The 26,812-nt window shown below is 42.1% G+C and overlaps 1 protein-coding gene across 5 annotated transcripts in view; it reads right to left on the reverse strand.

Moving 5' to 3' along the window:
* The window catches only part of map7d2b (MAP7 domain containing 2b), a 33,662-nt gene extending 11,654 nt beyond the window's left edge, over positions 1-22,008 (reverse strand). For 2 of the 5 annotated variants that reach the window (XM_037534083.1, XM_017716941.2), the window contains exons 1-5: positions 21,706-22,008; positions 20,324-20,392; positions 15,546-15,721; positions 11,701-11,803; positions 7,329-7,421 (exon numbers count right to left, since the gene is read on the reverse strand). In XM_037534083.1, the coding sequence (XP_037389980.1) occupies positions 7,329-7,421; positions 11,701-11,803; positions 15,546-15,721; positions 20,324-20,392; positions 21,706-21,730 (466 nt within the window). In that variant the 5' untranslated portion in view covers positions 21,731-22,008. Of the gene's footprint in view, positions 1-7,328; positions 7,422-11,700; positions 12,040-15,545; positions 15,722-20,323; positions 20,393-21,705 lie in introns of those variants that run through there. The other 3 variants (XM_017716949.2, XM_037534084.1, XM_037534085.1) reach the window with 3 other exon arrangements.
* Positions 22,009-26,812: the final 4,804 nt, after the last annotated feature.

The following is a 26,812-nucleotide window of genomic DNA, read 5'->3' on the forward strand; positions in this document are numbered from 1 at the left end:
GCTTGATTTTATAATATAAAAACACAATAAACACTAAAAAATGATCAAACGTTTTCTAACTCATCTAATAGGGTAGCTAATGTTTGGCAGGTGCCAAATGCTAGATGACATGGTGAAGAAATAAAAGTTGCAAAAAGAGGTCTGGCTCTGTTCAAAAAAGATTTGGGTGCATATTCGTTTAGCCTACAGCAGTATTTTTGAATGACAGTCAATTCATTGGATCATGTATATCCTGCACTCCAAACGCAGCATTATTTCATTCACATTCTGTTTTATATATTGTACTTTCATTTGTAACAGGATTCATTTGTCCTTGGTTTCTCATGAATAATGAATGGTGCATCTCCAAAAGCAGCTCAAATGGAGCTCAAGTTGAGTTCCAAACACTGAAGCTGTATCCAAACGCTCTATTAAACTCCAGGAGGCAGTGAAACTCTCCCTGTACCTCTTACTTTTCCAAAATGGAAATAATCTCACTCAATGTCATTGTTTGCTGGTTTTGCAAGGAATAAAGAAGATCTGTCACTTGAAACCATTCTCTAACCCTAACCCTTTTGTTTGTTTCTGGTGTGGTGCCATAAAGCCCAGTACTCACTGTTGTATTTTCTTTGTTTAAGTTAATGCATGTTTTTTTTTTGTCCAAGAGACGTGGTCTAACCTCTAGATCTTTCTTTTTTGAAAGACTCTGTTTGTAACCATTAATCCATCCATTCATCCAGCCTAAGCAAAGAGGCCCAGGCCTCCCTCTCCTCCGCCACTTCCTCCAGCTCTTCCGGAGGGATTCCGAGGCGTTCCCAAGACAGTCGAGAGATATAATCCCTCCAACGTGTCCTGAGTCTTCCCCAGGGTCTCCTCCCCGTCAGACATGTCTGGAACACCTCCCTAGGGAGGCGTCCAGAGGCCCGAACCACCTCAACTGGCTTCTCTCAACGTGGAGGAGCAGCGGCTCTACTCCGAACCATTCCCGAATCGCCGAACTTCTCACCCTATCTCTAAGGGAGAGCCCGGCGACCCTGCGGAGAAAGCTCATTTCAGCCGCTTGTATCCGCGATCTCGTTCTTTCGGTCACTACCCAAAGCTCGTGACCATAGGTGAGAGTCGGAACGTAGATTGACCAGTAAATTGACAGCTTCGCTTTCTGGCTCAGCTCTCTCTTCACCATGACAGACCGGTTTAGGGTCCACATTACTGCAGATGCCGCACCAACCCGCCTGTCAACCTCTCGCTCCACCCTTCCTTCACTTGTGAACAAAATCCCAAGATATTTAAACTCCTCCACTTGGGGCAAGAATTCACTCCGTACCTGGACAAAGCATTCCACCCTTTTCCGACTGAGGACCATGGTCTCAGATTTAGAGGTGCTGATTTTCATCCCAGCCGCTTCACACTCGGCTGCAAACTGGTCCAGAGAGAGTTGGAGGGCCCGGCCTGATGGCGTCAACAGAACCACATCATCTGCGAAAAGCAGATGTGAAATCCTGAGGCCACCATACTGGACGCCCTCTGCCACTTGGCTGTTCCGAGAAATTCTGTACATAAAAGTTGTGAACAGAATCGGTGACAACGGACAGCCCTGGCGGAGTCCAACCCTGACTGGAAACCAGTCTGACTTACTGCCGGCTATACGAACCAATCTCTGTTTGTACAGGGACTGAATAGCCCGTAACAACGAGCCCCTCACCCCGTACTCCCCACAGGATCCCCCGTGGGACGCGGTTGAATGCCTTCTCCAAATCCACAAAACACTTTTAGACTGGTTGGGCTCCCACGCACCCTCCAGGACCCTGGTGAGGGTAAAAAACTGCTCCAGTGTTCCACGACCTGGGCAAAACCCGCATTGTTCCTCTTGTATCAGAGATTCAACTATCGGTCTGACTCTCTTCTCCAGTACCCCTGCATAGACCTTACCAGGTAGGCTGAGAAGTGTGATCCCCGATAGTTGGAACACACCCTCCGGGTGGTCCTTAAAAAGCGGGACCACCACCCCAGTCTGGCATTGCAGGGGGACCGCCCCAGATGTCCACGTGATGTTGCAGAGGCGTGTCAGCCAGGACAGCCCTACAACATCCAGAGCCCTCAGGAATTCCGGGCGCATCTCATCCACCTCAGCCCGACTGATGGATGGACCCTCGATCTGATCTCCAAGCTCTGCCTCCTCTAGGGAAGGATGGTTGGTGGGAGTGAGAAGATCCGTGAAGTATTCCTTCCACCGTCCAACGACATCCCCAGTTGAAGTCAGCAGCCCCCCAGCCCCACTGTAGTGAACCGCTTTCCTCTCCTGAGGTGCCTGATGGTTTGGCAGAACCTTTCGGTGCCTGTCGATAATCTTTCTCCATGGCCTCACCAAACTCCTCCCACACCCGAGTTTTTGCCTCAGCCACCACCGAAGCCGCGATCCACTTGGCCCTTCGGTACCCATCTTTTGCCTCCAGAGTCCCATAAGCCAACCAGGCCCGAGGTGTCCACCAACGGGTTCAGGGATTGCCACCACGACAGGCACCTACAACTTTGCGGCCACAGCTCTGATCGGCTGCATCGACATTGGAGGCACGAAACAGGGTCCATTTGGACTCAATGTCACCGGCCTCCTCAGTATGCGGTCGAAGCTTTGTCGGATGTGGGAGTTGAAGATCTTTCTAGTGGGTTCCTCTGCTAGACGTTCCCAACAAACCCTCACAACTCATTTGGGTCTGCCAGGTCTGTCTGTTTTCCCCTGCCATCTGATCCAACTCACCACTAGGTGGTGATCGGTTGACAGCTCCGCTCCTCTCTTCACCCAGGTGTCCAAAACACACGGTCTAAGGTGTCCTGATGCCATGTGCTCTTATGCACACCTTTGTGTTCGAACATGGTGTTTGTTATGGACAGACTGTGGCGAGCACAGAAATCCAATAACAAAACACCACTCGGGTTCAGATTGGGGAGGCCTTTCCTCCCAATCACGCCCTTCCAGGTCTCACTGTCATTGCCCACATGAGCGTTGAAGTCACCCAGCAAGACAATGGAGTCCCCGCAGGGGGCACTTTCCAGTACCCCCTCCAGGGTCTCCAAGAAGCCCGGATACTCTGAACTGCCATTCGGTGCATAAGCACAGACAACAGTCAGAGCCCGTTCCCCGACCCGAAGATGCAGGGAAATAACCCTCTCATCCACCGTAGAAAACCCCAACGTACAGGCGCTGAGCCAGGGAGCTATGAGTAAGCCCACTCCTGCCCGATGCCTCTCACCCTGGACAACCCCAGAATGGAATAAGGTCCAACCCCTCTCGAGAGAGTCTGTTCCAGAGCCCCTACCATGTGTTGAGGTGAGCCCAACTATATCTAGTTAGTATCTCTCAGCCTCATACACTCTTCTCCTGCCAAAGAGGTAACGTTCCATGTTCCAAGAACCAATTTCAGTAGCCAAGGATCGGAACGCCAGGGCCCCCGATCCACATTGCCCCAGACCCCTATAAGCGCCTCTCCCATGGGTGGTGGGTCCGTGGGAGAGTGGTCCCATGTAGCTCTTTCGGGCTGAGCCCGGCCGGGACCCTTGGGTAAAGGCCCGGCCACCTGGTGCTCACCGAGGAGCCCCTCCCCAGGCCTGGCTCCAGGGAGAGGCCCCGGTAAGCCTAATCCAGGCGATGGAAGCTGGGTCCTGTTTTACTGTTCATATGGGGTTTTTGGATCACCCTTTGTCTGGCCCATCACCTAGGACCTGTTTGCCTTGGGAGACCCTTCCAGGAGCTTTCGCCCCTGACAACATAACTCCTAGGATCATGTAGGCACGCAAACCTCTCCACCACGGTAAGGTGGTGATCCAAGGAAAGGCATTAATCCATGATGGATGAATTTCATATGAATAAAAAGATTTGCACAGAAAATGTAAACATGGTTTAGTCAGAAAAAACTGTTTTTAAAAATACACCCGCAGTCGCCTAGCAGTACCACCGTGGCCCACTTGTTAAAAACCACAGCTCTAGAGAGAAAACACTTAAATAAGAGCCTTTTTTTCTGCAAATTGAAGGGTGTGATTTGTATTTATTTGAGTTTAACATATTGGAAAAAGACATAAAATCTAAAATGTGCCATAACCTTTGCACGGGTCAGCTTTTTTGTTCTGTGAATAAACAGTACAGAAGTGTGTTCTCTGTATAGGATGTGTTAACACATTTTCACTTAGATTTCAGGCAAAATCAGCAAAACGTAATTTGAGCAGAGGTGCCAAAACTTTTGCATACAACTGTATTTCATATATTAATGTACCAGGTTTTGCACTAAGTTTTATATACACTATATTTCCAAAAGTATTCGCTCATCTGCCTTCACACGCATATGAAATTGAGAGACATCCCATTCTTAATCCATAGGGTTTAATATGATGTTGGCCCACCATTTGCAGCTATAACAGCTTCAACTCTTCTGGGAAGGCTTTCCACAAGGTTTAGGAGTGTGTTTTGGAGTGTGAATTGTTGACCATTCTTCCAGAAGCGCATTTGTGAGATCAGACACAAGGTTGGACGAGAAGGCCTGGCTCGCAGTCTCCACCCTAATTCATCCCAAAGGTGTTCTATCAAGTTGAGGTCAGGACTCTGTGCAGGTCAATCAAGTTCTTCCACACCAAACTTGCTCATCCATGTCTTTATGGACCTTGCTTTGTGCACTGGTACACAGTCATGTTGGAACAGGAAGGGGCTGTCCCCAAACTGTTCCCACAAAGTTGGGAGCATGAAATTGTCCAACATCTCTTGGTGCTGAAGCATTAAGAGTTCCTTTCACTGGAACTAAGGGGCCGAGCCCAACTCCTGAAAAACAACACCACACCATAATCCCCCCTCCACCAAACTTTACACTTGGCACAATGCAGTCAGACAAGTACCGTTCTCCTGGCAGCTGCCAAACCCAGACTCGTCCATCGGATTGTCAGATAGAGAAGTTAGTTAGAGTAAGTTAGAGCTAATCTGAAGGTCGCATGAAGTTTGGAGGTCTGTAGTGACTGACTCTGCAGAAAGTTGGCGACCTCTGCCTACTATGCGTCTCTGCATCTGCTGACCCTGTCATTTTACTTGGCCTACCACTTTGTGACTAAGTTGCTGTCGTTCCCAATCGCTTCCACTTTGTTAGAATAACACTGACAGTTGACTGTGGAATATTTAGTAGTGAGGAAATTTCATGACTGGACTTTGCACAGGTGGCGTCCTATCATGGTACCATGCTGGAATTCTCTCAGCGTCATACTCAGTGTGAACACTAAATGAGCCAGAACTAAAATCCATCAATGTATCATTGTCTGGACCAAAAGACCAGATCTACAAATATTAACGCACCCTAAGATTCTAATCCTAAGTCAATTAGATATAGCTCAGTTTAAAGCCAAAGACTTTTTAAAGACAAAGTTTCAAATCAGTATGGGCCAATACTAAGATTTCAATCTCAGCATCAGTATCAGAGAAGAAAAAGGGGCAAAATACTTCAGCAATATAACATTTATCCGTCTGTTTAATTTTGGCAACAGTTGCATTAAAAGAATGAACTGAATTTTCCCTGCTTGTTTAATAGAAATAGTTTAACGCATTCTGTAAAAACTGATAAAGTTTCATAACATATTCACACCCCAGTCTAAACAGTCCATATATGAAAACTAAGCTGCAATAACAGTTTAAAATGTCATGATGTCGTGATGTCATTAAAAGGTAATGTATTTGCATTGTTTTGCCCATTCAGCCTATATCAGTTAGTGCTACCCTCTAACTAAAGTTACAATGAATGTTTCAGGTTGGACTGAATTTTTTTTAAATTAGACACAATACAGAACAGAGAGCTCATTTACATACATCAGTCTTAAAAGGCACAGAAACAAAGATTTATCAAAAATTAGAGATAAAAACAGATTGGAAAATGGTCATGTAAAAATTTATATAATATAAATTAAATATTTTGGTCCATAAAACAACACAAATGTTACAAAAGTGGACCTCAGGTAAAATTAAGAATGTTAAATAATAAAACAATGTTATGCTTCAACATTAAGAACCTTAAAAGTTAAGAATGTTTTTTTCCTTCTCCTATAAATTAATTACTATTTAGGTGACAAAATGTATTCTTACAACAGCACCAGTATCCTTCTTCAAGAGCTTTCGCTGTTATGCGTTATTGCCTCTGTTGTTTAGAGGAGAGATGGCGATGGTGGGACATGGACTTGCATATACAATAAGCTAGCAAATGAGGACCCCCTCCAACACCTAAACCCCATGCTGTTTCAGCATTGAAGGGCACTGCAACTCTAGGCCGATCCCAATTACAGATCATCCTGCACATCTGCCCTTCTCTCTGCACAGGGAAGAAGATACAGAAGATACACTGTCTGGTAGAACAGCAGGGCTGTGGTGTTTTATACAGGTGAAAATGATTAGATGTGCTTTTGCATATGTTGCAGTTAGGCTTCCTTGATAAAAGTTTTTCTAAAGAGTTTGACATAGTATGCAGACTTGGTTAAAGCTTCTAAATGCACCACTTGCTACTTCTCAGTCCATGCAACTAATATTGCTGCAAAAACAGCTTATTTTTGTGGTGTCATGAAAATCAGCGCATTTTTTCTGATTTAGCCTACAGCAATTTAGCCTAAAGCCCTGCCCATTCACATTAATTAACATACTTCAGTCTGATGCTAATGCTAAGGGATTAAAAAAAAGGCTCACGCAAAAATTAATTACTGGTTCAGCAAATCACACAAATATATTATATTATAAAATATATATATTATAAAAGGACCTTAAATACAAAAAGCAAGAAAACAGGTAGAATATGGGGCCTTTAATAAAGATAGGTAAGTAAATACATTTAAAAAATGCTTTAATACATAGATATAAAAAGTCTATAATTTACTACTGGCATACTGTTCAGGTCTATAAGCTTTATGGAAGAGATGTAAAGGGAAACATAAAAAAATGATAGATATGACCTATGCAAATCTCTGACCTCACAACGATTTGGAATGATCAGAAATGATTCAGTGCATCACAATCTCAGATTTAATTTTTAATATTTTGCTTTTATTACTTTGTAAAATACAGAGAGTACCTAAGTGTGTCTGGAGGACCTACTTACAAAAAGAATATTTACAAACAAAACTTGATGCACTGAAGCATTTTGGCACCACTAATACGGTCCATGCCAAAAACAGACGAGCATATTGCACACCACACCCTTAACAGAGGAAAAGAACATCATACAAAGACCACGTGATCAGTATCCACGCATGACACACACATGCATAACGATCACTGTGACTGCAAGAATGAAAAATATATAAATGAACGGATGACACATAAAGCAGCAGGAGCTCAGTACCGGTCCTGGATTGGCTGGCAGGAGGGAGAGCAGCAGGATCATTGGTTAAGGAGGCAGAAGCAGCAGGAGTGGGCAGGACTATCTTAGGAACACCTGTGCAGCAGGTGATGCAGAGCAGAGAAAGGACAGGTTTATGAGCTTCAGCAGAACAAATGTGTGATCTCATTCTCTCTCTCTCTCTCTCTCTCTCTCTCTCTCTCTCTCTCTCTCTCTCTCTCTCTCTCTCTCTATTTTTTATACCTGGTCAGGACAAAAATCAATCATATGCCCCATATGTATTTCATATGATATATACATATGTTGTTACATATATGTAATAATAGTATGAACCATATGTATATACAGTACTGTGCAAAAGTCAGCAACCACCCTTAATTTATTTAATTTCCAATGAAAATGACCATTACGTATGAGATTAACACTGACCATTTACACTGTGCCCATTAGTTAAACAGCACTCAATGCATTCATTTTTGAGAGAAAGACTTCTAAGACTGAACTTTGGGGGTGTGGAAAAATATTCCTGACATTCCTGCAGATTTCTTTGAACTACTGAACGTGAGTCTGTTGAAAAGAATGGAAGCTGTAGTAAACACAAAGGGTGGACACAATAAATGCTAAAAAATATTATTCTCAGCTGGTGAGGCTTCTGTGCAATTTTCTACTTTTTATCTGACACTGAAAAATGAATAACGTGTGCTTAATGGCCATTTTGATTTTAAATTAAATAATTCCATCAAATTACTTCATTGTTATCTAAGAGTAACGTTATTCATGAACGCACATTTATATATGTACACATCCCTTTCATCAGTATATATGTTTTAATAAAATACTCATTACAAAGTAGATTTCCAAGACATTTTTATCCTGAAAATGTGCAAAAACACACAAAAGCATACACACAGCCAGTCACACACTCCTGCAGTCTCACCAACTGACACTGATGACTGTCAGTCACTTTGAAAACACTGTATCCACTGCATACTGCTTGCAAAATTATACCCAGCTTGATGAAACAATGATATACACCGTCATCAAAAGCATAGCGCACTTTCTGATGGACTGCCACTACATTTGAGGCAGAGCATCTGAATGCATTTTATGCATCAAGCAAAGCTGGATGGTAATATGACCAGTCTCAGAAAAAAATAGCCCAAAGCATAGCATGCCTGTAATTCTGGTGATCAGATCACGTTTATCCAAGAGGAGCTCAAAGCAGCTTTCCTAGAAGCAACCATAAACTGATCCCAGATTGGTCTTTGCATGAATTTATACAGCTTACTGATGCGTCATTTAGCAATGGCAGCTAATTTACTAGCACATCTGTTGCCGAACCAGGCTTTGGTAGGACCTTCCTTCTCTCGGCCAGCGTAAATAATTAATGCCATTATGAATGCACCACAGCATTTGGGTGGTGCTCCTGCGTCTCTCCCTGTCGGCTGCCTCATGGTGGAAAAACACGGGTCGATTTATCGGAGTCTCCCATCTGATGGCGAGGAGACGCTATTGCAAGCAAATGGCTCGAAATAGAAAATTCTATTAACTCGGTGCTTTAAGAGTAGGGGAGATATCAGGCAGGCGCTGAGATGGTGACAGAGCAAAATGTGTTCACCTACGCAGTAAATAATGTGTGGGGGGAGAAAGAGTGACATGGGAGTTTATGGTGTTTATTCTACAGCTGAAACTGCCTGGATTGCCCCAGAGGAGCCAAAGCTGATGACTGGAGATGTGTGTTTACTGGCCTGTGTTACTAATCAGAGGCTGTTATCTCCAACCTTGAGCCTGGATTGATGTGGCATGTGGTTGTGATGGTGGTGGGGAGTTATCCCACACCTGCTACGCAGACAGCATGAATATAGGCAACAGACTGACACCACCCTACTTCTAGCAAAACTGTAGCTGTCCATGGTGCTGTCTGCAGCATATCCTGTCTCACAGAGCTGTCTCTGGCTAACAGCATCCTATCGTATCATCTAAGAGAAGTTAATAGCATCATATAGTAATAAATAATATTGTCTTATGGCACTGTCTATAGCTAATAGTGTGCTATAGAGTGCTATACTAATAGCTAATACTATTTGGAGGTACTGTCTCCATCTAGCAGTGTCCTATGGAAATGCCTGTACCTATACTGGCCAATGGTGCTGTCTATGGCTAATACTATCCTATCATGTAATCTGTAGCTAATACATACTATGGTACTGTCTGTAGCTGATAGTGTCTTATAGTACTGTTCATCATCTAACCTATGGTTGCGTCAGTAGCTCAAACAATGTCCTGTTGTTCTGTCTGTAGTGAATACTGTCCTTTGGTGCTATCTGAAGCTAATATATTTTATGGTACTGCCTGCCAACAGTTATACTGTTCTATGGTACTGTCTGTAGCTAATACTGTCCTATGGTGCTGTCTGTAAGTAATATTGTCCTATGACGCTGTTTGTAGCTAATACTGCCATGTGACACTGTATACAGTTACTAACATCCTGCTGGTGTTCTTGTATTGAATACTATCCTATGGCACTATCTGTAGCTAATTTATTGTATGGCATTGTCTGCAAATAATACTGTCTTGTGGTGCTGTCTGTAGCTAATAGTGTCTTATAGTACTGTTCATCATCTAACCTATGGTTGCGTCAGTAGCTCAAACAATGTCCTGTTGTTCTGTCTGTAGTGAATACTGTCCTTTGGTGCTATCTGAAGCTAATATATTTTATGGTACTGCCTGCCAACAGTTATACTGTTCTATGGTACTGTCTGTAGCTAATACTGTCCTATGGTGCTGTCTGTAAGTAATATTGTCCTATGACGCTGTTTGTAGCTAATACTGCCATGTGACACTGTATACAGTTACTAACATCCTGCTGGTGTTCTTGTATTGAATACTATCCTATGGCACTATCTGTAGCTAATTTATTGTATGGCATTGTCTGCAAATAATACTGTCTTGTGGTGCTGTCTGTAGCTAATAGTGTCTTATAGTACTGTTCATCATCTAACCTATGGTTGCGTCAGTAGCTCAAACAATGTCCTGTTGTTCTGTCTGTAGTGAATACTGTCCTTTGGTGCTATCTGAAGCTAATATATTTTATGGTACTGCCTGCAAGTTATACTGTTCTATGGTACTGTCTGTAGCTAATACTGTCCTATGGTGCTGTCTGTAAGTAATATTGTCCTATGACGCTGTTTGTAGCTAATACTGCCATGTGACACTGTATACAGTTACTAACATCCTGCTGGTGTTCTTGTATTGAATACTATCCTATGGCACTATCTGTAGCTAATTTATTGTATGGCATTGTCTGCAAATAATACTGTCTTGTGGTGCTGTCTGTAGCTACTACTGTCCTGCAGTGCTGTCTGCAAGCAATACTGTCATATGGCGCTATTTGTAGATAATATGTTCTATGGCACTGTATGCTAGTAATACTGTCATATGGTGCTATATGTAGATATATCCTATGGTACGGTCTGCTAGTAATACTGTCTTATGGCGTTGTCCATAGCTAATACTGTTCTAATACTGTCCGTAGCTAGTACTGTCCTGTTTCTGGCTAATACTTTTACTATCTCTAGCTAATACTATCCCATGGTGTCATCTGAAAATAACAGTTAGTGTTGTCTATAGCTAGTACATGATTTCTGCAAATAATACTATCTAGTGTTATTGTCTACAGTTACTACTATCATACAGTGCTGTCTGCTGCTAACATTTCCTATGGTACTGCCTACAAGTAATGCTGTCTACAGCTAATACTGTCCTGTGATGCTGTCTGCAGATAACACTGTTCTATTGTGCTGTCTGTAGTTGATACATCATATGGTGCTGTCTGCAGCTAATACTGTCCTATGGTGCTGTCTATAGCTAATTCTGTGCAGTGGTGCTGTCAACAGTTAATATCTTATATTGCTGTATGCAACCTCATAGCCTCATCCCAAATTTCCCCTTTGGGATCAATAAAGTACATTTATCTATCTAGTGTCCCATGGTGCTATCAGATGCCAATACGGTCCTAAACTGCTGCTGTTACACTGAAGTCTGCAGTTGTTCCTGTACCTCCCACACCATTTAGCCCAGCCCTGCCTCTACCCACTCACAGATCGAAAGAAAGATATACACTTGTACATGTACATGTTGAGCAAAAGCTATAAAAGAAATTAAAAACATTTTACTGAATCCACAAGATGCTTGAACAGCTACAGACTTTGCTGTTTGCTTGCAAGTCAATCTTTTACATCTCTAAAACAAAAGTGCTCCCTCTGCAATGCAGCCTCCACACCCTGTTCTCTTCTCTCGTCTCTCATCCTCCCCCCCTCTCCCCAGGCTCTCAGAACCAATTTCTGGATCCCCACAACCCAGCAGACAGACTCACCCTCACAGGATCCGGGCGGGCCGCCCCAGGTCCAGCGTTTGGGCCTCTGCTCCGGCTGCAGGCCGCGGTCTGTCGAGCGTCGCATCAGGGCCTCTAGACGCTCCTGCTCGTTGCGTTCCAAAACAGGGAAGAAGAGATTCTCTCTCACCGAGCTGTCGCTACGGCGCCGGGAGGAGGACGGAGACAAGGCCGGATGCTCCATGCCAACCGCCTCTCCTCTCAGCTCACGGCACTGACAGCGTCGCTGCCTGCTGACAAATAACAAGGGCCTTGCCCTCTGCTTTCTCTCTCTCTCTGCTCGTCTCTCACGCTTCTCTGCTCTCAGCCACTCTCTCTCTCTCTCTCTCCCCCTCCCCTCACTCTCTCCCCTCACAGGTGACGGAGAGTGTCTAAGAGACCAAGCAGCCAGACAGAGATCAGCAGCACATAAACCCCGCCCTCCCCACCCTCCCCCCACTGCAACACACACAGGGTAGCTATGGAAATGACCCATCAGTGTTATTAGGAAATCTCTGTATCTCTCCTCTTCTCTTTCTCCTCCCTCTCTCTTTCCTGTTTGCTCTTTACATCTCCCCTCCTCCAGTCAATACAGCTGTTTCCCCTCTTCATGAGCTCAGTAACTGCATTTCCTTGCTGGGATTAACTCTTAGAGAGATAGTCCAGCCAAACTGAACCAACAGTACATCTGGTGTAAGCATGCTCACTTGCATTGTTGCAGTCATTTCCAGAGTGACATGACTAGAAAAGCCCATATCTGATGATGCATCTTGAAGGTCGTGTTTTTGAAAAACTACACTTAGGGAAGGGCAATGTGGTGATATTTTACTTAACAACAGCTTGTTTTATTACAAGAATATAATTACAGTGTGTGAAACACTGAATGAAAATCATTGCAGTCAAATGTGTGACAGCTGGGGCTTTTTGTCAATTACAATTTATTTAACTGGTGAACACAGAAGTAAGGCTAATTGCTAGTGTTACTGCTAGGAAGCCAAATTTCTTATTGCTGCTGTATGGCTGCAACACCTTTAAATTATTGTTACAATAGACAGAATAGATCAAAGATTCTGTCAAAATGACAGAAATGACTGGTCAAATGAAGAGGATAACTAGTTAAAATTAAAACAAATTAAAGCAAGCAAGATACCAGACCATCTAGATATCTTACATGAGTTTGGCTTCTTTCCTCTAGCGTGAATGTGCTCAATAAGGATAGAATTGATGCTTGTTAAGACTTTGTTTGACAACAGAGGTAAGAGTAAGACTAATGCTTGCTTGGTTGTATTTATTAGCCTGTAGACTAGACCTGTATACTGGCTATGCTAGCAGTCAGGATTAGTTGACATTACAGGGATTCTCATGAAAACAATATAAAACAGTGAACTGGGTCAATTTAATAAGGCTAAGAGATACAATGTCACACTACAGAATACAACATAACATGACCGATAACACATTAAATAAACACATCAAAGGTAGAATGCCTCTTTAAGAGTCTCCAGGTACAAAAGATCCTAACAAGGCAATGACAATCTGTGTATATTTAATAGGAATAGCTTGACTAAACATACTAACTTGGTTCACACTGAACAGAATGAGCATGATCTCATATGTCTGAAATATCCCTTTAATGTACACATGTTCTCTGTCTCTGAGCTCAGGGCTTTCTTTTAACTAAATGTCACTCATCGCACCAACGTATGTGGATCAAAGCAGAGCATTCAGATTTATACTGGTGCGACTGCAGAGGAAGAAAATCAATTTAGAGCAGCACCCTGGCCAAGAACAGAGTCATCTAAGGTAAGGTTAGACTCTACCGACGCAGCACTAAAACTCCAAGGACATTTTCCCAGAGCAACCCAATAGCATGAAATACTGCACCACTGGACGCACCACAATGACAGTCTAGAAACCTAAAGTGTCATCCTTTGGCTATAGACTATAGCAAACAGACAGTGCAGAACAGCCCTCTCTGTAGCAGAGCCTTTCCAAACACTCTGATGAATACCCTGTGTGCTTATTTATACACTGTGTGTCATGAAGGAAAGCTGTATTTGTCAGTGGTAATCATGAATAATAGACACGTCAGCAAACAACAGTTACCCGGAATGGTGAGGTCATTCTGTCACACTAGAGAGTGGGCAATCATTAGTATGGGGGATGGTCATCCCATGACATGTTTTCAATCAATAAACACAATGAAATGCACTCCAACCCCACCCATAAAACCTTCCTGACATACATGTGAAAACACAATTATGAAAATTACGAAAACACTAAAAAGAGACTGCAAGCAGAAAGTAGGTGAGCTGTAACCCACTGATAGCAAACACACAAGATGTAATGCATTTAAAAAATATGCACAATTTTCCCTTTATGCATTTATTCAGCAATGTTTGGTGTCTGAAGTTAATTTTTTTAGCTTTGCAGTGGATGTCCAAGACTAATGTAGCTAAAAAGTAATGAAAGCTAGTGTAAACAGCGTAAGCTGCACACAGGAATTATCACATATTTTGTGTTGTGAGTTAATCTCACTTGTTTAAGTGATTTCTGAACAGAGCTGTGAAGAGGCACTCTAGTACTCGGTTAAACGCTTAAGGTGTCAGTATTCGAATAGTGAAATCACTATTTGGGTACCTGTTATTTCATTTATTCATATTTAATGCTACTTGCTACTTTTATATTTTACTGTAAAATGTTATGGTTTTGCTTGTACTTGTGAGCAAGTATGTATGTATCTGCCCTGCGCTCATTCCTGTGGCCCCGATGACAGTCGTGAGAGCTGATGGGAAGGGGTAGCCTGAACATGGGTGAGGGATGCGAGTGACTGTGAGAGGAGGACATCAGACCTATTGATACTACTGGTACAATTAGGCAATGTACTTTGACCCATGTTTATAGATATCAGCATCATACATTGTCACAAACAAAATATGCATGTAAATTTGAAATTACTTGACAGCTCCACTTGGTTTGAGGAAAGTGTGTGATGCTTTAGGCATGTATGATGCCAGATCTTAATTTTCAAGAACAAGCCATAGTCCAGACTGGGTCTATTTTATTGGACTCAGCATTGATATTTACTTGTACATATTACATACATTCACACAATGGTCTGCAGAGATTTATCTGAAAAAAAGCGTAATAATACCTTCTACAAGCAATTCAATATACATATAACATAAAATACAGAAAAGTAATAACTAATATGCTGTGTCACTTTGCACCATGGCCCACACGCAGTTTCACTTTCAACTCTTGTATGGGGATGTTCGATGACAAACATTAATAAAAGCAACACTGTCACTCGCAAATGTGCTCACTACTGCTATGACAGTTAATTCCTCAAAACAGCTTAATAACCCTGAACTAAACCATGGGCCTGTGACACTGATTTATCTACTCATGCATTAGAAACTATTTGTTTTGGCAATCCAAAAATAAAGGAGCTTCATTAACCCACTCGTTAGTTGTAAGATCCAGCATTAATGGGAAAGATCAATGAATTTCAATGAACCCATCCCCCGCACTGCCTCCAAAGACATCTTTCCAGTTCATCGACTTTACAGATCTATCACCACTTGTCATTTACAAATTACACCCTGCATGATGATTAGGCCTTATAGCTCAAATGCAAAAGTAAGGCAAACTTCAATCATCAAACATGTTTTGGCTGACTGACTATATGGAATAAAGGGAAAATTATGTTTGTTTGATTGTTTTTTGACCAAACTACGCTTAAAAAAATTATGATAAACAAATGAACATAAAGGTGCGTGGTGGAGAACACAGCACTGATAAGAAGACACTATGTGGTACATAAACTTTCAGCTTTGCTCACTGACCTTGTCCTCCTCTCCACGCTGCTTTCTCTTCTCCTGAACCGCTGCTCGGCGGATCTCCTCCCGCTGCCGCTGCACCTCCAGGCGCCTTCCTCGCTCCTCCAGTGAGCGCTCATACTGCTGCTTCGCACGGTACTCTTTCTCCCAGAGCTCCTGCTCTCGAACCGCTGCACACAAAGCTAGGGGTCAAAATAGCAAAAGGGCAAATACGATGACTGAAAGTACTACACCACACAGTGGCCCAACCGCTAAACCTGCCACTAGGCCTTCCACCTGACCTGCCACCTGATATGTGACTCGACCTGCAAAAAGACCTGCCACCTGTTCTGCCACTTCATCTGATCTGCTGCTGCGACCGAACCAATAGAATAACCAATAGATTGGCCAATAGAACTGCCACTACTGTTGGACCTAAACCTGACAATAAACCTGCCACTGCCACAGTACCTTCAAATAGACCAGCCACTGCCAATGGACCTGCTGACAGACCTGCCACTACAACTGTACCTGCCAACAGATTGGCACTGTACCTGCCACTACTGCTGGACCTGAACCTGTCGATAGACCTGCCAATGCCACAGTACCTACCAATTTACCTTCCACTGCCAATGGACCTGCTTTTGGAGCCCCCCACTTGACCTGCCACACCTCATGCCATGGTTACAGTAAGCAGTCAAATGACCCATGACTACCTAAAGGGACCTGCCAGAGCTAAAGGGAGCTATCAGTCGATTAAGATTTTAGTTTTAGTTTAGTTTAGTTTATTGTTTCCTAGGGTCCTATGTTCCAGTGAACATAATAGCAGAGAACTCTAACAGACAGCTCACAGTAACAGACAGCATGAACAAATAAGGTTACAGTCACAACAGACCAATGCAGGAACCTAATAGCTGGCACGGTAGCATCACCAAAAGATGGCAAAGCAAGCCGTGATTAACAAAATAATGATGTAAATTTACATGGAATATAATTATTTAGAATGGAACAAAAAAACTGCTGAATCAGCTTTATACAAACTGGAAAAAAGTTAAATACAGATTAAGTAGATTGTTATGCGTCAGTGCCTGTGCACGTGTATATTTGTTTTTTTCTCCCTGCTCTGTTGCTCTCCAGCTTTTTTGGCTGTCTCTTTTCCTCATAGGTTGCCTAGGGATGTCAATCAGTATCACTACCTGGACATCATTCAGCCTGCAGATTTGAGCCCAAGGAGGTGGAGCTTGAACTTTAAAAGCAGTGTGCCAGAGTTTGTCATCAACCCTGAGCATCATGTGACCTGTATCTCAACTCTTGGCTCATTTGTTTGATTTCTGGCTTGCTGTTGTCTTGGCTCTCTTAGCCGTTTTCCACCTGCAGCTTTGTTAGCTTTTGTTGTTTGTCGGAGTGTCCTGGCTTTGAAGTCTCTCAAACTGGTGCTTTTCTCCCAAGAGGAAGGGCAGGTTAGACTGTGCGCACATCTACATTTACATCAGTAGGTATACGATCGTCCAAATACACTAGATTAGAAGCAAGTACCACTCCCTGTATGTTTGGTAGCTTAGCATAGGGTGGTAGCTAGACTCCCCAGCTTGCCGGTACCACTATAACAACTTTAATAACAGTACCCGGTTATTTGTAATATAGTTTGTTTGTTTGTGTTTTTTATAATTAAACTGTTAAAACCTTAGCTGCTTTATAATGGTCTCTGTACCTCTTCATTGTGCTTCTCCATCCTTTAATTACTGTCCCACCCTCCTCCTAGACCTGAGCCTATGGTTGAGATGTAACAGAGATATTCAGGGTTGTATGCAATGAAGTGAGCTATGTGGGTGGGGGACATGGTATGGAGATGAAGTGCATTGGGTGTGGAAAGGCCTATAAGCTTAGTGTTGTGTATGCTATCTTAAGGTGTTTTTTTTTGTGAATACCAACATATTGAGGAAGCTGATGGAGCCACAGAGGAGGACAGCTTTGACTGTAATGATTTTGTTTCCTGTTCGTCAGCCAGCTTGAGGACTAAGAGACAGTTTTATCACTTTTACTGTTCAAAATTAGTGTTTAATGTTAATTCAGTAGCTTTATTTCTAGCATAAAAATGTCACATACAATGGCTGTAAAGGCCACATATGTATCATTGTGCATTCTGAAACAGGAATACACAGATGCTAGTGGGTAAACAACATATACCTGCTTATCACATACCCGGTTTACACCTGATGTTTTATGTGACGTGTACATGGACTGTAACCTGATGAGATTTTAACTACATGCATTTACATATAGTTTTCAAATGTGTCTCTATGTGTAATAATGTGCATTATGTAGTAATATGTAAATCAGCTCAGAATATGACAGCAAATTGTCTGTGTTGTTGCTCATTTTTCTTGTTCTATTCAGAACATGCCATGCATTTTTGCAAACTGACAATTATTGTTTACAAGAAGACAGTTAAGATGAATTCAATTCCAGTACTAGACATTGTGGTTAATGGTCCACAGGTTATAACATAATGTATTGTAGTAAGATGAATAACGACAAGATGAAGTAAAGATGAACCAGTCTGGTGCTTTACTTCAGCTAAATATAGTAAAGGCAGGCTGTTTAAGTACGTTCTGAACTCAGAAGTGAAACATCAGTAATTGAACTGTGAGCAGCTCTGCCTCTGTTAAAAGGTGAGGACGTGGTCCCCTCTCCATATGCAGAACTGCAGGAGGAGATGTCTCCATCGTATTAGGAGTTGTTTTGGCGTTGAGGCGTGACTTGGAGAGATGGATGTATTGTTGCATAAGATCTGGTCAAAGTGCATCTGCGGCCACCACCTGAAGTGCTTTTAAAACAGATTTAAATCTGATCGCTTAATGCATCTTGCATTTACAACTTGCATTTTGATGTGGATAATTCCTATCATTCCTTGTATATTTTTTATACACAATTTCTTTTGACTACTGTGGAGATCTTACGTGGTTAATTCCCTGATACCTAGGGCTTCCAAGTGCCACTAGACCTGCCACTTTCACTGGGAACTGCTAACAGACCTGCCACTGTTATTATACCTACCAACAGACCTGCCACTGAAACAGCTTCTAGACAATACTCGGCTTCCAAGTGGTACAACATTCTAAGGGTTGGACCTGTCTTTAGCAGATCAGGCTCTATGGGTGGGTAGAATGGCTCTCCCTTTATTCCATAAATGCCAATGTGGGTGTCTGTTAGCTGACACAACAGAATTAGCAGTTAGCATTAGCATGTTCAGTTGCTCAGTGACATTGTGTTAGCGACGGTTAAAGAGATATGGTGGCACTTCATGTGACCTGCAAGCCTTCCAGCATGGTAGCAACATCTGACTGAAGGAGACTTAGCTAGCAAGTGAGAACTGCTCGTGACTAAATCTGAAGAGGAAAAACTGGATAAAAATCCAAATCCAAAGCTAGTCCATGCTCTACCACCAATCCCTCCCTCTAGATTAAACGAGTCACCAGCACGAAACAGATTCATGCAGCCAGTGATCATTTTGTCTTTGTCTAATATTTATTTTCATTTCAGTTATTAAACCTCAAAGAATGTCTCTGTGCTTATGTTCCAGCATGTGATCTTAGATCTGCAGACAGCGACCTTCTGCAAATACTTTGTGTGGAGGACTCCTTCTGTTATCATGCTTCTAAATTTTAGAACTCAATGCCACCTTTTATTAGACAGTCAGACTCAGAGCACACTTTAAGAAACATTTGGGGAAGAAAAAAAAAAACGATATATGTCATTGCCTTCTATGATTTTCTTTATACACACTTCCTTTTATTTACTGTGGAGATTTATCATCTGCTTGTAAAGCACTTTGAACTGCCACTGGCATTAGAAATACTTCCTAAAAATAGGTTTTATTCATTTATTTCTTATTATTACTGGATAGTACTGTCACCTCACAGCAAACCAACCAGGGTCCTTTCTGAGTGGATTTAGCATGTTCCACCCGTGTCTGCATGGATTTAAACTGGGGGCTCCAGTTTTCTCCCATTGCAAGGCATGTAGTCAGGTGAATTGGAGATGCTGAATTGGCTCTAGGTGTGAGTGTGTGTGTGACTGTATACATCTATGTGTCTGCCCTGCAATGGATTGGCGACCTGTCCAGGGTGTTTCCTGTCTTCCACCCAATGAGCACTGGTATTGGCTCCACCACCCTCCCGTGACCTGGGAGGATAAGCGACTTAAAAATGTGTGTGTGTGTGTGTGTGTGTGTGTGACGAATAATGACGATTATTATTATTATTATTATTATTATTATTATAATGAATGCTTACTTCCGAGGCCCCAGATTGCTTCAATTGCTGTCCATTGTGAAAGCTGCACAGCGCAGGACTGCCCCACCAAAGTTTTTCTTTTCTATTCATTTCTTCATCTTGTGTAACTAGCTCTGGCTTATGCCATATTCACCTGATTCAAATCGCCGTTAAAGATACTGGAATAAATCCCCAGCCCAAAGTTTATATGCGTCTGCTTTGCTCTGAGCAAACCCATTTCCATCTTTTGTTGCCCAAGGCCGCTCACATAAACACACAAACCCACACGCACACACCCCCACACAAAATAAAACCCAAAAACAAACAAACAAACAAAAAAAAACACACACACACAAAACAGTTAACATGAAATGACCAGGTGTAAACAGAATACAGAATTTTAGACTATCGTCACCCCAACCTCCAGCTTATCCATGGTGACAGGGAAATGTCAGACTTTCTTATAGATGCATACATTTCATTGCTGTCACGCAGCACTTAAAAAGAAAAACATTGCCAGATTCAACTTACCATGAATCTTCTCTCTCTCTTGTCTCCTCTCTTTCACTAATCTTGCTCTGTCCTTTTTTGGAGCTCCACCTTCACAGGAGAGAGGAAGATGCGTTAAATTACACATGCATGAACAGAAGATCATGTGCATGTTCTCTAAAGCCTCACCACTGCAATAAATGCCTAATCTTATGCAAATGAATGCAAGGTCAAATATACCCAGGAGGAACAAAAAAATGCTAGAATGTGCTTTTTCTCATTTTCTGACTTGGGTTAATCCTTGCGGAGGCACCGGCTGTCAAATCTCCACGAAATCTGCATTGACAGTTGACAAGAGACAACTGGGGGAAAAAAAAAACTCTGACATATTAGAATGTGATTGCATCCATTTTAAAAGGAGATCTACTACTAGGTTATTGCTTTCTTGATACAGTGATATACACCCAATATGCTTTCAGTAAATTCAGCTCCTTTAGGGTGTTAACATACGAGTTCAACTGCTTCCAAGCAGTTCCAATAGAACAGGATTCTGCAATGGAATGGTGTGGAGCAGCACAGGGGAAATCCCTAATAGTCTTGATTTCAGAAGAAATGTTGGTATCTACAAACTCTCGGACACAGGGCCAGTTTTCCAGACCCAGATTAGGACTAAACCTGGATTAAAACTAATTTCTAATGCGATTCACCATTGGCAATGCAGTTCCGTTGATGACTAAGCTAAAACTGAGTCAAAGAAGAAAGCCTACAATGCATATCTCAAAATCATTCGACCATCAACTCGTTATCAACGGTGATACATGAGTGAAGAACAATGATATGTGTCAATGCAATTTCAAAGATGCTATGAAAGGATTAACTGGGTCTATAAATTATACCGCCATCAACCTGCTTCACTTTCACACCTACTGCTACACACCACCCTCCTGTTTGAAGAGACTGAAAGACTAATGGATCATGTTTCTTATGGAAATGCTGTATCGATGGCATGCTGCACATGGGCACACATTTGCCACATTTTTTTTTGACAATTCTTCAAAATGAAGCCTATCATGCACTTGAATCGGGACCTTAAATAGCTATTTTTGGCCATTTGCCAGTATAAAATGATAAAAACACCTACATGCCACAGTGTATTTTCATTGTGCTGAGAAGGTAATGAAAACTGAAATGAGATCGAGCAAAGATGAAGAAACAACGTAAAAACAAAAAAATCAGCACCAAGATGAGACATTTCTAGCTTTCCATTACAGTGCTGCTGCCTTTTTTACAGCTTCGTGTAATTCACCATAGCAGGTGATTTCACACTGAAGGAGCAGTCAGCACTATCGCAGCCCCACTCGCTGTGAACAGCACCAGCTGAGCACTACAGCACTCTGAGAGAAAGAAATGCAAGAGTAGCTTACTTGGGCTCTCCACGACCGTGGCCATGTCCACTACTTCCTCTTCCAGGAGTTTATAAATGCGTCCGAAAGAAATGAATTACTGCCCTGATGGCATTGCGACCCCTCAAGACCGTGCAGGAAACGACCCCGATTCAAAAGTACGTCAATACTGCTATACACACACACAGGGCGGCAAATGCTTACTTCTCTGTGTGATCAGATTATCGAGGAGTTTGTGGCGCAGATCAATCAATGTGCAGAGCGCTCGAGCTCTGGCTGCTACTGGCAATGCACTACGGTACGCGCCCCCTCCTCTCCTCCTCCTCCTCCTCTTCATCATATTGAGTGTATTGCAAGCAATGCACCCACGAGCGCTGCATTACGTCACGCTGTACACAGTTCTATATATGGTAACAATGGCAGCTGATTTTCTCTGCGGTTCCCTGGAGACGCTGGAGCAGACACGACGTTCAGTCTAACACTGACTTAGAAAATAATAAAGCGAGAAATTATGCTTCGCGTTGCACATTTATTGGCAGCGCTGTGCAGGAATGCTGGTCAGTGGGTCAGTGCGCAAAGAAATTCATATCAAATTCAAAGTAAAAAACGTGAAAGGCAACGCACGCAGATGCGTTTCCACAGTTAAACGCAGAAAACGTGCCAAAATGGAAAACAAACCCTTTTTTTCATAGTGTTTTCACGTCGCTTGACTCCTTTCTGTACTCCAGATGTGTCTGCCTCATTGAAATGCAACCAAAACAGTGACACACATGACAAGATTGCGTTTAAACACAGCAACACGCGGGAAACGTGACAAAATGAAGTCATCAGAGCCTGAGTGACATCACGTGCAGGGGTCACGGGGTGACTCATGTGATATACATTCAGATGCCGGTTCATGAGGAGCCAGACTCGGTTTATGAGGAGCCTGGTCTCTTCCTATTGCCTCCATTATATCAGAAACAGGGCTGCGAAACGCTAGAGGGCGCGCGCCAGCTAGCCCGCAACGAATGGGGGTGAAGGGAGCTAAACGGCTAAAAAACGAAAAGTTAAAGTAGTTTCTAACCACTTGCCCAGAGCTTTCCTTTCAATTTAGAAATTAGAAGGATGCATTTCAATGAAAAAAAAGAAATCTCATCTGTATGTTTCCATTTTTCTACAGCAAACGACGGGTTTTGGGCAGCAGGATGCTAGCATTACTGCTACCGAGTGCTGACTGGTTGGCGAGCGGAGCAGCTCATTGGCTGCTTGCGCTCAATGACGTCATAAACATACATAAAGCGCTGTTTAAAACTTCCATAACTCGAGTTTAAAAGCATCTCGCCGGCAGGCAATGAAACTTGGGATGTGCTGGCTAGCAAAAGATCCACCCGTTGGATCCCTCGTTGCCATGGAAAAGGACACATATCTTAGATGCATATGAAGGAGGCTTCCAAATAGACCACTGTGGTTGTGTCAGCGTTTTGTAGCGTTTTCTTATGCCCATATTAGGAACTCCGGGGTCTAAAATCCATTTCTTTATGGCCAGAATGAAATTTTTTTTAAGTCGCCTCTGTCGCACCCTGTGTTAAATAAAGATGTTCATAACCTGATACATTTTGTCCTGTGAACATTCTTCTCTCTAATACCACTGCGCATCAATTTAATGTTATTCATCATTAATCATTTTTGCTACATACACCCACACATATGCTATGAGTAGACCTCAAATAAAGAAAAATGTAGGATATGGGTCCTTAAAGTTGGAGTGCTGACATTTTAATCAGCATAAATGTGATGTACATAGTGATGTAATGCTAAATGCCACGGCATTTGAATTGTTTTGATAATTTATAATATAACATGTAATAGCATGCTATAATGAAATAAATACACTTCTACACATATAACTGACACCACAAACGCTGATCACGCTCTACTCTCTCCTTTTGTGGAAGCACTTTATGCAAATGAGCTGAGCTACAGCCAGTCATACTGTGGATATGCAGGGACAGACTGGCCATCAAGAGGACTGGTGTAATGAAAAGCTGATGCAAGATTCTTGGAGCATCAACTATTTTTTATTCTAAGAGTGCATCAACATCTCACATATAAAACTGCAAAAAAAAAAAACATGTAAAACTGCAAATGGTAAAAGCTGTCACTGAAAAAAGTTCACACCATACAAACATTTATTCCACGATGCTACACGATGCCACTGCTTAGTTTAACAACAGGATATTTTATGTCATTGTTTACTGTGTGTTCAGTAGCTCAAATGGTCAATGAGAGGTCTGAACATTACCTATTTGCTAATGTTGGTACAAAAACAGCGCCACAGACATGGCTGAGAGCTCAGAAAGAGTGTGGCTAGGCTAATGATGACAGCTGAAGCTAGAAAATATATTTCTCTGTTCTCAATGTTCCAGCATCATCTACTAAACAGAAAATCACTGACCTTGTGTAGAAAACAACTGGCTCTAATCAAACGTGAAGCTAGACCAATATTGCTGGTCACCAGCAAAACCAGCATGTATGTTTTTTAGATGGCGTCAATATAATAACTCATGGCCTCAATATATTGCTTTGTGGCCTTAATATATTCATTTGTGACCTCAATATAGTAATTAGTGGGCATGCCATATTAAAAAATAATCACCAGCCACCTTAGGGGCTCCGTAAGTTCCAATCCCTGATATAAAATGAAATGAAGTCTTAATAAACAAGCACAAGATGTGACAGCTGAAATAATGACTGTGGGGTAACTCCATGATGGATCAGATTCATCTCCGCCCACAGACCAGGGGTGTAGCTAGAATGGGATGACTGGGTAAGACCCTGGGAATTTTATTGGGGTAGGACAATCACATAAATAAAACATTACATTAATACAACTATTGCCAAGAGTAAACTGAAAAACTGTACTGATGTGATGTTTTAGTCATTCATGAAGAAATTACTAATTATATCAGTTAAATGAAATGCATCATTTTTTCAGTGCACAACATATAGACATAAAATATAGGCATAAAAGTTATTAATTTAGGCTGCACTCACTACAGGTTATATGAGTTAAGCTAGCCAGACAGCACTGTCTAAACTAGCCTACAACACATGCTTTATTCAACTGTGAAAAGAAATGAATTTGCATGATACCATCACAGAGCACCCTTCATAACGTAGCTCACAGAGCAGCTCAGCTGTTGGATTCGTCTGAGGGTGCACATGGCTTGTTCCTGATATTTCTATTTTGTCAAAATAGTTCTTAGATTACTCGATTGCTAATATAATGAATGGACAATATTGTATTTAAATTATAGTACTATTAAATAATTAAATATATCACATTATTAAATATATGTTTGCTTTTAGTAATCATACAGTCATACTTGACCCATTATGTTGTGTTATTGTGCTGTCTGAATACGCTCCAGCAAACATTCATGTTGTAGCCTTACATCTAGATAGTGACATTACACAACGTGTTGCTCGTCCTGCTCTGTGTGCAGCAGAATATTTTAAAGCACAAAGCAGTGAGCACGTGCCGTGCATGGTCCATGACCCACTTAATCCATTCCCTATCAGGAATTTACTGTAATCTCCACAGAGGGAAGCTGCTCTGTCTTACTCCATACACACACACACACACACACACACACACACACACACACACACACACACACACACACACACACACACACACAAACACACACTCAGCACCTCTGGCTCTCCACATTTGAAAGCACGTGGGCCTGAGAGGCTGAAACGTGCAGTGAGTCAGATGAATGAAGCTCAGAGGCAAAAATCAAAACTGCACAGCAGACAGCAGTGAAACATACACACACATGTGTACGCGTGCCTCTATTCAGCACATATACTACTCTGAAAACAAAATGATGGAGCCATATGGAAGAATTACGTTGTGTTCTACCAGGCTGTGGCGCAGGAAAGTACTAAGCGATTTTATTCACTGAATTTATTCACTTTATTTCAGTTTCAGTTACATTTGTGTTATTTATTGCATTATCCCATATTTTTATATTCTTGCATTCTATTTATTCTTTCCTGCGTTTTCAGTTGAATTTTACTTATGTGAACATAACTGAAACAGAACACTAAAACTATGTTTTGTGCACCAAAAAAAAGCATAATTTAATTTTTAGGATCATTTTCCAACCTCTCTTTATGCCTTAGAAATTACACCACATTGTTTAAAACTTGTTTATCCAGCCAATAAGTGTATTCTTTTTTGTTGTTTAAAAGTTAAAGACCCAGGGGACCTAAGTCTGTTTTCTTTCTAATTAGGTTAATTGTGTTCTTGCAGGCAAACAGTAAACATGTACTAAGAACACCTTTCAATAATGTTCCAATGGCCAATAAATAACCAATATATTTCTCTCCTCTTGAGGTACACTGGGCAGTCTCAATCGGGTAATACCTCCGTTAGCATTCCCTTTCTAATCACGAGGCTGATGTCCTTTGCCCCACCCACATAAAACAGTTTCAGACTCAGCTATAACTGCCCCAGCATAACCAAAAGCTAACAAGCTAGACCGCCTGTCTGTAGCTGCCTGCAGTCGTTCTTTCGTTTATCCACACACCAACACTGTTTGTTCCTTCATTCACACATTGCTTTGTTCATCTGTCTGTCTGTGACTCTTTTCGTCTAGTTACAGTCATGATTTTAGTTCAGTGTAAGGGGCAGAGCTGGCTAGGAGTGTTGGACAGACAGGTGTCAATCAAGCTGCACATTAGCTGTGCCCACACAGTTCTCAGATAGGTCAGATCAGTGTTTTTAAGCCATGTCTTATTACACTTATATCTTAGATTTTTTATTCAAGCTTTGCTGAATGTTTCAAGTTATACAAACGTGATAAAAATGAGCAGTATCGGGCGAATGGACCAGAACCTGGAAGAAGTTAGGTGTGCACAAGAGGAGGTCTTCTCTCCATCACCTTTAATTACACACCAACAATTACAGCTATTTACATAGTTACGAATGCAGGCGCTTGATACAAACCACAAAATGATAAGTAACAATGTCTACAACCAGAGAGTGCACATCTCTGACTACAGTCATATAGATGATATAAACTTAACACAGCTCAGCCAACCACTTTGAGCTGAAAGAATCTCTCTATACCCACGT

This window comes from Pygocentrus nattereri, chromosome 24 (genome assembly GCF_015220715.1).
Source record: "Pygocentrus nattereri isolate fPygNat1 chromosome 24, fPygNat1.pri, whole genome shotgun sequence".
NCBI classification, from domain to species: Eukaryota; Metazoa; Chordata; class Actinopteri; order Characiformes; family Serrasalmidae; genus Pygocentrus; species Pygocentrus nattereri.